General features: G+C 34.1%; 1 protein-coding gene across 3 annotated transcripts in view; it reads left to right on the top strand.

The window, feature by feature from the left end:
* Positions 1-12,500, top strand: part of LOC116766723 (EGFR adapter protein-like) — a 175,095-nt gene that overhangs the window by 113,145 nt on the left and 49,450 nt on the right. For all 3 annotated transcript variants that reach the window (XM_032656786.2, XM_032656783.2, XM_032656787.2), the window contains one exon: positions 11,416-11,496. In XM_032656786.2, coding sequence (XP_032512677.1) covers positions 11,416-11,496 — 81 coding nt within the window. The remainder of the gene's footprint in view (positions 1-11,415; positions 11,497-12,500) is intronic.

The raw sequence follows: 12,500 nt of genomic DNA, 5'->3' as shown, positions 1-12,500 counted from the left end.
AAAACATAAAATGTATTTAAAAGAAATAAATCAGTAATTTTAAAAATACAAATCCTTTGATATTCATTACATACTGTGAATTTGATATGTATAGTGTAGAGCAATTAACTTGCACCTATAAAGTAATGGTAAAGCAATTAAATCCAAAAATTCAACAAAGTGGCTTAAATACTACATTAATTATAAAAAAATCTATGTATAGCCAAAGCCCTAGGCGACAATGACCTAAGCCATCAACTAGCTAGGGCATTAAGATCAATTCTAAAATTAATTCAAGGAATATCAGCGCCAACCGCATAATATCACGATAATTTTGACCGGGCAAAACAGGAAGTAGATTTTGACAAAAACCCTTTTGTGTATTCGAAAACCATTTTTAAGAAAGAACGCGGTCAGCTTCTCTTGATCAACGAACAAATTTATGATCATTTTAAGAGCACATACGAAGTGCCAAAAAGTATGACTCTATACGGATCCCAATGAACAAAAATCTGGAATTCTTCGTATCGATTTCCATGGCATTCCACCAACGCTAGAGGAAATAAGTAGTCAGATAAAGAACAAGTCGTCTAAATCTGTGCCGGGACCCGATGGTATCCCATATATAGTCTTTAAAAAATTTCCATTGGTTCGTAAACATCTCATAAAAATATACTATAAAATCTGGCCAAGGAAACAAATCCCGGAGTGATTTCGGAAAGCAATTTTTGTCATCATTCCCAAAAAAGATCGAGTCACAGATCCGAAAGATACTAGACCGATAGCCTTAACAAATACTATATCCAAAATCTTTTTCTCAGTTCTACAAACGAGAATGACGCGATTCATGCTCAGCAACAGGTATTTTAGGCCAAAACACCAGAAAGGGTTTTTACCCGGAATTTCTGGATGCCTAGAACATAACACTTTGCTGTCGGAGAGTTTAAAAGATGCTAGGAAAAGCGAGAGGCAAATTACAGTTTGTTGAATTGATGCTACTCGCGCTGAGATGGTAGAACTTTCCACCCCTAGTTAGTGATATGATCGCGTTGTATTACTCAAAATTAAAGTTTTCTATAACAACTAAAGAAGGCCCTTCAAAAAGTTACAATATAGGACTATTTCAAGGTTGCTGTTTATCTCCAATTGTATTTAATATTGTAATTAACATCTTAGTAGATATATTAATCAGCAACGTGAAAAATGGGAGTATCGGTTCAAGTTTAATAATAAATACACGGAATCCATTTTTGCCTTCGCTGGCGATCTTGCAATACTGACACGTAACCCCAAACACTGTCAAGTATTATTGGCTGAATTGGATAAATTCTGTGAGTGGACCGATGGATTGAGAACAAAACCAAGTAAATGCACCTGTCTGTGTCTCGGTAGGTGGAATACAAGATACACCTCATACGATCCGGGATTATCGTTACAGAAAATGCAACATGTAAATTTCTCGGTCGGATGATTGATAATATAGGTCGTACTTCCTCTTTAGAAGGAATAGTAGATAGCTTTTTAAACGATCTCAACAAGGTAGATAGCCAACAGATCAGTAACTTAAAAAAGCTTGGATCTACGATAACTTCAAGTTTAAATTGGCCTTTCCTCGTCTATGATCTTAATAAAACCCTTTTGTCAAAGTTACATGCAGGTGTTAAAATATAGTTAAAATTAAAATATTTTATAAAAAAGATTTACATTCATATTTTCAAATAAAACAATTCATTAACACATCTAATAACATTTTATTTATTTATTGTACATGTTATAAATTTACAGAATATTCTTTTTTCAGAAAGAAAAGCTATACAATAAAATATACTTATCTCGCCTAATATTCGCCAAATGTTTTCTTCTTTGCTACTAAATATTTCACTATATCTTCATAAGTCTTCTGGAGATCCGTTCCTTGTTGCTGTCCAATGTCAACTGCCTTGCTTCGGTGAAGAGCAATGTTTTATAGGTCTTATCCACAACACCCGATATTCAAAAATATTTATTTTTTAATTGTAACAAAGCATATATTCAAAATATAAATTTATACATAACTCTTAAATAATAGCAAATATTTTAGTAAATTATATTTTGAAAGCGGATTCTAACTTAACAGTATACTAAACACATATTTGACACGTTACTGGCGACGAACCGCTTTTGTATCTAAGTCTTATTCTTACTTTTTAATAATAATTCCTTCAGTATTAAGTCAGATAATATTTTAAATATAATAAATATATATATATATATATATATATATATTAAGTTTTATAACAAAGATGATTTCAATATAATAGTAGGTATACTAAACACTCGTTTGACATATTATTGACGACGCAACACTTTTGTTAGTCTTACTCTCACTATTCGATTATTTAATTTTTAAATGATAAGTTATGTATTTCTATACAAATAGTATATTTAATAAACATTGTATAATTATACAACAGTATCCTAAAACGCCCATACTGACATGTACTTCGTTCTCGAAGTACAATTATAGTAGCCCATTAATTTCAACATACAAGAACAAATTTTGTACTATCCACTGGATAATAATCCTTTAAAGATCAGAGTAATTTAATAAGATGGCGTAAAGGTACGGTTGGAACTGCTAGGCATTTGTTAGTGGGATGTAAGGTACTCCTGGATAGCGGTCAATACTCGCGTCGTCACGATAGGGTTATATGTGAAGCGGTTAGTCTTTCAGTAGGCAGAGCGCAAAGGGAAATAACCACAAACGAGAGATCAGTAGGTTTTGTGAGAGAGGGCACTAGGGCTATAAAATCAAATGTCAAGCCTTACTCCATCCTTGAAGCGGCTTCAGATTGGACTATAATGATGGATACGTATGAAAAACAATACAAAATCCCCGTGAATATTTGTGCGTCGGCCTCTAGACCAGACATATGTATTCGCGAATTTTAAAGCGCCTTGTGATGATAGAGCTTACGGTTCCTTGGGAAACCAACATCCTCAAAGACCAAACCATCAAGGTCAACAAATATTACGAGCTCACTCGAAATAAGTTCGTCGTGGATTTATACGCGGTAGAAGGGGGAGCAAGAGGTATAACGGCTAAATCTCTCTATAACCTACTAAAAGACTTGGGCCTGTCCAGAACTCACATCAATTCTTTCTTGGAACGTACTTCGAAGCCAGCCCTAGTAGGTTCTTTTCAAATTTGGTTAGGTAGGGATAGGAGCTTGGACATTGGAGTTGAGCGTTTAACGCTCGTTAGATAGAGGCCCCTAAAACCTACACCTGGGTCGCAAGTCTCAGGCACTGTCCCTGCAACGCGATGAACCCGGCACCCGCACGGTGAATCCATTGAATGCTAAGAGGTTTCGTCTCTTCGTCTCCATGACTTATCTTTCTTTTGAGAAAGATTTATAAGAATTAACAAGGTTAATGAAATAGGAGACATATGACATTTGGTAAACTGTCTATGAAAAATAAAGGTATTCATTTGACTTTTGGTAAAAAATCTTTTTAAAAATGAAATATACCTCAAGCCTCATCAGTAAATATTTTTTTGTTAATCACTATGATCCTTTTGCATGATTTGTTGGTCTTGTACACATATATACTGCGTTATGCACCTGGTTTTGTTTGGGCCGAGTCTCGAACACAATTTTGGAACGTATTTTTGAATCTAATAGGCTGAAATTTCGCTAATAAGTTAAAATTATATGACAAGGATAGATGTGTGACGTCATTCTAGATTCAAAATGGCGGAACACCCGCTATGGCGAATTAAATGATGGATTCTTTTTTACAATATCAAAAGTTCACAAAGCTTGAATTTAATATTGTTTTTATATTTAATTTATTTCAGATATGAAAATCTTTCTATTAATTACCATTGTTAAGAGTTTGTAGGTATGTGAACTGATTTTTAATCAAACAAGCTTTTTAAAAAGGGCAACTTTTTTACACAATTCTAAAATGTGCAGTTCACTATAAATTGATATACAATCAGGAAGTTAAGACGATTGATATTTGAAGCTAAACGTTTGTGATATCGTGTTCCTTTGGCTTGACAGATGGAATTATGATTATATAAAATTTAAATGAGTCAGTGAGTTTACTAACTTATATTAAATTTTAATTCAAACGCAGCAAGTGAATATCACCAGTGTTGTAATACTAATTTCCTGTTCCCTTTATATCCGTAAAGTCTTCTTAAATTTTCTTAATTTCAATCTTCTTATCAGCTTTCTTATTTAAGTTTTTATAGTATTACTTTCAAATAATGATTAGTGATAATAATGAATCCTAACTTTTGTTATTGGTTATATTTTGGAAGTACTTTTGTTACTAACTATTTTGTGAGCTACTTATTTGCTGCGCTTTTTTTTTAATTAATGTAATAGTACTGAAGCGGTTGGACATTATATTCCTTCATCGATTCAATACAAGAAATTAACATACGTATATTATTTCGGCATCCACTATGCAATAGAGGACCATTGACGTTATTGAGTTATCAGAAGTACTCTAGCATCGAGTAGTCAGTGGCTGTGATTGGAATAATACAGTCGGTTGTTCAAAGATTTGACAATTGGATGAATTTAGATAAAGTGGGAGAAGAAAAACCAAAAAATAAGATTGTTAAAATATGCGTACTATTAAAGGTATGATTGTTAACATGAAATGTTCAAAAGGAATCATAAAACTGAAAGGACGTTTACTTATTCTATGATCTCAACGATCCGTTATATTAAGCCAGACCCTACTCCACATTGTTGATTTATTCAACAAATTTCAGCTATTCTCATTATACTAATCAAGTAGGTTACGTCGTTAAAATAAACGGCAAGAGCCATACCGTTTACTTTAAGGGACCTCACACACCGACGAATGAAGAGCAAGAATTTACTATAGACAAAGTAAATGATGTTGAAGTTTAAAAGTGTATGTTGTTAAGACGTATTAAACCGTATCCACATTGTAGAACCTAATTGGACATCGTTCTATTCAAATCATTATTACATTTAAATAGTATAAACTATAATTATTCATAAAACCTTTAAAATTCAAAAGGTAACTCCTTTGTTCCAGTTCTTCGATTCAAGACACATCTGCAGATCGTGTAGATTTTCTTCTTTCAAACTTTGCACCGTAATGTTACTGTCAAACTCCAAGGGCCTTCCAACTCGGGAAGTGCCATTCAAATTCAAGATCCGCGCTTGTTTCAAACTTCACACTTGAGTTATAACAAATGTCGTTATCCAATAAGTTTATATAGTTTGATGAGTCTGTTCTTGTTGATAATGTGAACCATGTTAGTCATAAGTCACGACCGATATAATAACAATTGACAAGATATTCTTTCACCTGCTTAGCTTTAAGCTCTGCTCTGTTTGTATTGTTGGTTATACGAGTATATTTTACTATTGACTTGATGATACAAATTGATAAAATTTTATGATATTTTATTTATGTTTGTCCTAACGATGACGAGGCATTCACTAGAAACGTGCATATAACTAATCTACTTGCCTACTAATGTACATTTTTTTGTCATCTCTACTGTTAAAAAACTTTTTATCCGATAAGACAAGAACTTTGACTGTGCCTTCTATGTTCAAAACTCTTTAGACGATATATCGCTGAAATATATTAGGTGTAGAAAATGTATTGAGCGACATTGAAATACATATAACATTAGTTCGTGTGATAACCACGTCCAAGACGTATATAGAAGGCCGCATAGCATTCCAATTAGCTCTCTGCATCAGTGATCATTTCAATCGGAAAACATAAACGTCTTTTGAAATATAAACAAAACAAAAAGAGCTCGCAATACCTGTTCACGGAAGTTGCTACTGAGAAATAATACAACTTGCTGATATGAAAAAATCTAAAATTTTGTAATTGTGTTATATTTGTAAAGTCTACATGTTGACGTTTAAAATATATTCAACGTAACTTTTACAGTGTCGTACTAAGTTTTAAAGTTACGATTTAGAACGAATTTTACGAACTTCAATATTCGTAATTTTCGCAGATCTCTCAAACGAGACAGAAACATTTTCAACTCCATGTCCATAAATTTCTATTGTTAAATTATTCTAGTAGTAGATTACGATAATTAAAGCATTAAGACATCTTTTGAACGCAGAATTCTTAATAAAGAAATAGCATATAATCAATTGTATGACGTCAATATTGATTACGTCATATTTTATATTATAGGGTTTTCCATTAAGGGCGCTTAATCTTTGAAATGCAAAAAAAAAATACATGCAGGAAAGATATTTGCGAAATTTTTTTTTTATTTGGAAGGTCTATTGACCCCATTATGTATGGAATATGACATCATTCAAATGACCGCCACGGCTTCGGTTGGTGGCGCGCACACGAAAGGTCCAATTTTCGATGACTCTGGCGCACAAATCGGGCTGTATTTGATCGATGGCGTGGCGTATGTTGACTTTGAGGGCATCGGTGGTTTGCGGCTTGTTGGCATAGACCTGCGACTTAAGAAAACCCCACAAGAAAAAGTCCAGCGGGGTCAAATCGCACGATCTCGGTGGCCAGTTCACGTCGCCTCCGCGCGAGATGACCATGTCCAGAAATTGCTCGTGCAGAACTTCCATCGTAGCGTGTGCTGTGTGGCACGTAGCGCCGTCCTGTTGAAACCACATGTTGTCCAGATCCATATTCTCGATTTCAGGCCAAAAGAAGTTGGTTATCATCGACCGGTATCGCTCACCATTGACGGTGACGGCCACACCATTATCGTTTTCGAAAAAATACGGACCAATCACGCCTCCGGCCCAAAATCCGCACCAAACAGTCACTTTCTGCGGGTGCATTGCCACTTGGTGAACCTCGTGTGGATTGGTCTCGTCCCAAATACGGCAATTTTGCTTGTTGACATAGCCATTCATCCAAAAATGCGCCTCGTCGCTGAAGATGATTTTTTTGCCAAAATCGGCGTCAACTTCCAACTGCTCTAATGCCCAGTCAGCGAACACACGGCGCTGTCTATGGTCATTAACCTTGAGCTCTTGGGTCAGCTGGATCTTGTACGGGTGCAGGCTCAAGTCACAACGCAAAATTCGCCAAGTTGTCGTCTGCGAAAGGCCGAGTTCCTGTGCGCGACGCGGAATTGACTGCCGCGGGTTTTCGAGGACACTGTAGCGCACAGCGGCGATATTCTCGGCAGATCTCGCGTTACGTTGACGCACGGGAACCGGCTGATTGTTAACTGACCCGGTTGACTCGAATTTGTCCACCAATCGACGGATAGTCGACTCGGCAGGACGATCATCGCGACCGTAAAACGGGCGAAGTGCGCGGAACGTTGCTCGAACTGAAGACCCATTTTCATAAAACAATTTTATGATTTGCACGTGCTGCTCGACACTGTAACCTGCCATGGTGGTTTGGGAGGACGGAATGAATATAACACACTGAATTTGACAGCTGTCACTCAAACAACATGGCCGCAATCAGCTGTCAAAGTTCAAGCGTCCCTATTGGAAAACCCCATATTTATTGCATTTCTGGGCTCACAGAGAATTGTTTTAATAATTCCATTAAGTAATAGTTTTAATAAACAACAGTGACGTGAGTTAGAGCCGTACAATTCATTTTGTTTTCAATTAAAACTTTAAATACTAAGTTTTGAAAATCCCGACGTCGGTATAAATGGTAGTTGTCGGTTACGGCCTAGAACCATTACAGCTGTGCCACGAACTTGTTACACTTGTCATGTAAATATATACTTTCTATTCATTTATATAAAGTTTACTTTAGCGAGCTCTTAAATTAATTCATTTCAAATATCCAAAGATTTTTCGAACCTAAATAGAGTTCGTATTTTTTGTCATAGAATCTTAAAGACATTTTGTTACAGTCACATGCGACTGGTTTTCTAGACTTTTTAATTATTGTTTGAACGCAATACACTAAACTTATTGTATTGTAATGTAATGGTGTGTAGAAAAAGACTTTTCGATTCTAACAGTAGGTAATTTTATTCATTTCCAGTCTACAAGTGAACAAACATTAAATAATTTATGTGATTCTGTTAATAATTTGTAAATGTGAGGAACTATTTTTAAAACTTACAATAGAATATAATAATATTCTAATAATTAAATGAAAATTGCGATTATAATTTTAAGTGCATATTTCACTTATTTATTTATTTTATTAATGCTGGTAGTTAATAAGTATGTAAAATGATATAAAAAAAAACAAACTACTGTCGCCACCTTTTGGCAAATCACAAAATACGTTAGTGGTTTAGGAGGGTGATCCGCGCAAGGGTTGATGTAAATGAAAACTACCTGCCACTAGATGGCGCTATTTATAGAGAACTATATCGCGAATAGTTACGAAAATTGATACTCTAGATGTCGCGGTCTGCACATGTTTTACCTTTAACTGATATATTGTATTAAAACTTAACGTAAGTAGCTTTACAACCCTGTCCTACCCTACTAAATTGTGATTTCGATAAATCTATATTTTTATCAAAACTAGTATTTCAACAAGTTTTAGAATGAAAAACAGCTTTAAATGATTAGTTTCTAATTTATATTTAATATAAACATAATATCAACTTCAAATAATAATTAATAACTGTTTTTATTTATAGCCACAGTGTAATGAGATCTAAGACTTTCGCGAGTATTCATTTAATTGTAACTAATATTTTTCGGATTACTACGCGTATTTTATTGTTTTAAAAACCACACACTCCCGACGTTTCGATTACTTTATAGAAACCGTGATCACGGGCAGTAGAGAAAGAGTCACCGTGTGTATAAATAAACTAATTTTTGAATTTGAACTTTAGGAAAATCGACTCTTCAGAAATAAATTTTTAATTTCCATGTTTTCTATGGAGTATATTGGTATATGTCCCATCATTTACGTAGATTGTTAAAGCGACAGAAACCTGAGCCTCCGCTGCGGTCTACTAATAAGTCTGCTATACCTACTCAGTACCGCTAAGCTTTCATATTCGCAATTTCTAAGTATTCACTTCTTATGTAACAGTTTCGTATTTTATAATAATATTGATTTTAGGGACATAAAAAAAAACTCTCTTTCGTCCCCAAATCAATACACAATAAGAATATATCGAAGTATATCAGCAAAGCTAAAGCTCTGCTAATTGCAACATATTGGATGCGATACTAATTTCTAACCCATCGATAGTTGCAATATATCAATAGGGCACGCCGTAGCTTCCATTATGGGAACTATTATTAAATTATAAAGACCCACACAATAGAATCCCAATCGGCCATCTGCGCTAATTAAAACCAAATGCCACTTACGGAGCCTCACTTAACCTTTGAACAATGACTCTCTAATTGTATCTAGAAGTGGTCTATAGAATTAGACGTCATGAAACATGCACGTGAGGATAAAAGTAATTAATACCTCTCTTTAAATTATATCGCTTCCTTCATATTAAAAAAATTAAACGCCTGAGGCCTGAGGTCAACTTTTGACCTATTCATGATCGTATTGTTCTTATATAAAAAAATAACCTTATGTTGAAATCAATTTAAGGTATTGCTTTAATTTATGATTTGACTCATTAGTATCTTTTCTTTTTAACTTGATTTATCCAAAAACAGTGACGCAAGATCTTCTCTCGATTCTGAGCTTTGATGTTCATAACTAATTTTTTAATCATATATAAATGGTCCAGTTCCAGTTTCCATTTGTTATTACCACTATAATAATAACATTTATATCCGACACGTAATTATATTTGAAAATAAACATTTGGAATAACATACCCCTAGATGAAGGGTCGCTAATTTAATTACATCGTATAGGATATCGACCATACGAGAGATCGTTTAGAGAGAGGGTGAGAATTTAATGTTTTTTTAGAAGCCCAACAGTTTTTATGGCTAGTTAATTAAATTAATAGTTTTTTTGCAATCAGTACTTTAACAGAAAAAATTATACAATTTCTTTGATATACTTATCTAGAATTTATTACTCTTAAAGGTGGAAATGACGTCTACGACTCCTTAAGTCATCGCAACAATTCTTAGACGTCAATATAAGAAGCATGGTATATAAAACATGGAGCAAAGACATGCACTTAGAATTTATTATAACTTTTAATTTTGCAATCAGCCCTTTAAAAGAAAAAAGAATACCAACGCTTTGATATGTCTATCTAGAAGTTATTACTGTAAAAGGTGGTAATTAAGTCTGCGACTCCTTAAATCGTCACAACAATTCCAATAGTGCAAGAACCTACGACGGCTAGACCCACAGTATTCTATAAAAGCTGAAAATTTCTCTTTACATGTCTCCTATACACGTAAGAACGATCAGTCACTATAGAGTTATAGTTATAGGGTTGTGCTCGGGCATTTAACAGATGACAAAGATAGGACTTCTCTCATCAAAGTATAACGTCCAATATTTTTTACATTTTCTTCGGGATAAATTTAAAAACCTCTTCGTCCATCGCCGGATACCTATGACGGTTGGTTCCCCCCGCCAGACATCCCTAAACTTTAAAAAAATATAATTATACTCTCGTTATAGTATAAAAGCTGATTTTATATTTGTATGTTACCTGGAGACCTATAAAAATATGTTACCTCAATAGCCGGACAGTTTTAACGGTTTTATCACATATTGCCAGATACATTGAAAGTCCACTGGAGGTCCACATTAAAAGGAAAAACATTAAAATATATTACCAACTTCCTTAAAAGCAATGAATTAAACAAACAAATTATTTTATTGAATGACGGAATGTGAAAATAAAAGCGGAAAATCGGAAAAAGATTTTTCAAGTTTAATGTTGGACTTGAGATTTTGTTTCATTATTGAGTTTAAAATAATTCGTATAATTATAACAAGAAACTTTCAAAAACACAGTCAACTTTTGGGTTACTTACATGATGTGTAGATTACAAGTGCTATTTTTTACCTTTTAAGCACTCAACGAATATGTCATAGCTAAATGGGTATCTACCTAAGAAGCATTTTGTAGGTGGTAGAGACTAGCTGTAGTTATGTAATTACATATCGAACATGGGCTGGCTCAACCGGGGAAGTACCACCTTATCACAGAAGATCGGCGTGAAGAAGCCTTTAATGGCTGCGTTTCGTCCGATGAGTGAGAGAGCCGGTTGCCCTTTCCCTATTCCCACTTTCTCCCGTTATTCCCTTATTCCCACCCTTCCCTATTCCTCAAAAACTAAGTTTGGCAACGCATCCGCAACAGAGATGTTGCGGATATCCATGGGTGACGGTAGCTACTGCCCAGCAAGTAGACCGTCCGCTCGTTTGCCACCTTTAACATAAAAAATAAAATAACATCCTTCAGCACCACAACCGCTACGTCAGAACATCTTTAGTATGACTTTATTTTTATATAGTATAATATTTATTAGTATGAAAGAGACTTTATTATTTCATTTTCAGTACCTGGGCTCTTTCCCGGCGGGCGGCGGCGAGCACGAGGCGCGGGTCGAAACTGTCTCCAGACGACTACATCTCATGAAGGTATGTTCTCATTTCTCACTGACAATAGATTCTATCATATTTGTTCAAAGTATTATTAAAAGGTAACTGATAAAATAGACATTGGACTGTGTATTTTCAGCAAAACCTCAAAAGATAATATTTTCAAGATTTCATATCGTTGGTCAGATAAAGACACTGACAACTTTCAAGGAAAAGATACCTTTATTGGCTTTGATTTTGTTTATTTCTCTTTTAAAAATATATGTTGTTATAGTCTTTATGTGTATCAATATTACGGGAGTACATTAATCTAACCCCACCTATTGAACATTATATCTGGGAATGCAATTTAAATGTGCCGGTTAGATTTATGTTTCAAAACAAAGACAAAATCAGCAAACGAAAAGGATACAATTTTAGGTTCGCTATAAAAACGTCGTAAAGTGTAAACGCGACACTACACCGGTCAGCAGTCGGCAGGTGACCTGATTCGATGTTAAGGTTCACGTAATCTTGTATCAAGAATTTATCAAAAAATGTATTGAGGTTTTTACTTATTTATAACGCTATGTATGTAACTTATATATTTTTAATGAAGATGTTATCAGGAGGATATTTAGATTAAATATTTTTTATCTACGTAATGTATAGACATGTCATAACTTGTAATATTTTATGATTTACTTATTACATAAAAGCATAACAATTTATTTTATGTAAGAACATAACATAACTGTACTATCAATGTATAAAAGTTTTTAAAAATGTGGTTTATTAACGGCATTAATTAAAATTTTCTGGAAATCATTGAATATAGATTATTAAAATCGTATTTTGAATTTTAGCTTTTTAATTCTAAAACGAGAAAGATAATGCGAAATGGACAATAAACAAGATTTAATAATCAATTTTATTTTTAGTCTGAGTACGGAATACATTTCGATTTCAGATGAGAGATCAGAGATGAATATTAAAAAATAAACATAAGATCATTCGAATTACTTATCCAATCACACAAACACAACCGAGCACATGACGTGATT

The sequence above is a fragment of the Danaus plexippus genome, chromosome 10 (assembly GCF_018135715.1).
Source record: "Danaus plexippus chromosome 10, MEX_DaPlex, whole genome shotgun sequence".
NCBI classification, from domain to species: Eukaryota; Metazoa; Arthropoda; class Insecta; order Lepidoptera; family Nymphalidae; genus Danaus; species Danaus plexippus.
The sequence above is the reverse complement of the archived record's forward strand: the minus strand, read 5'-3'. Positions and strand labels throughout refer to the sequence as shown.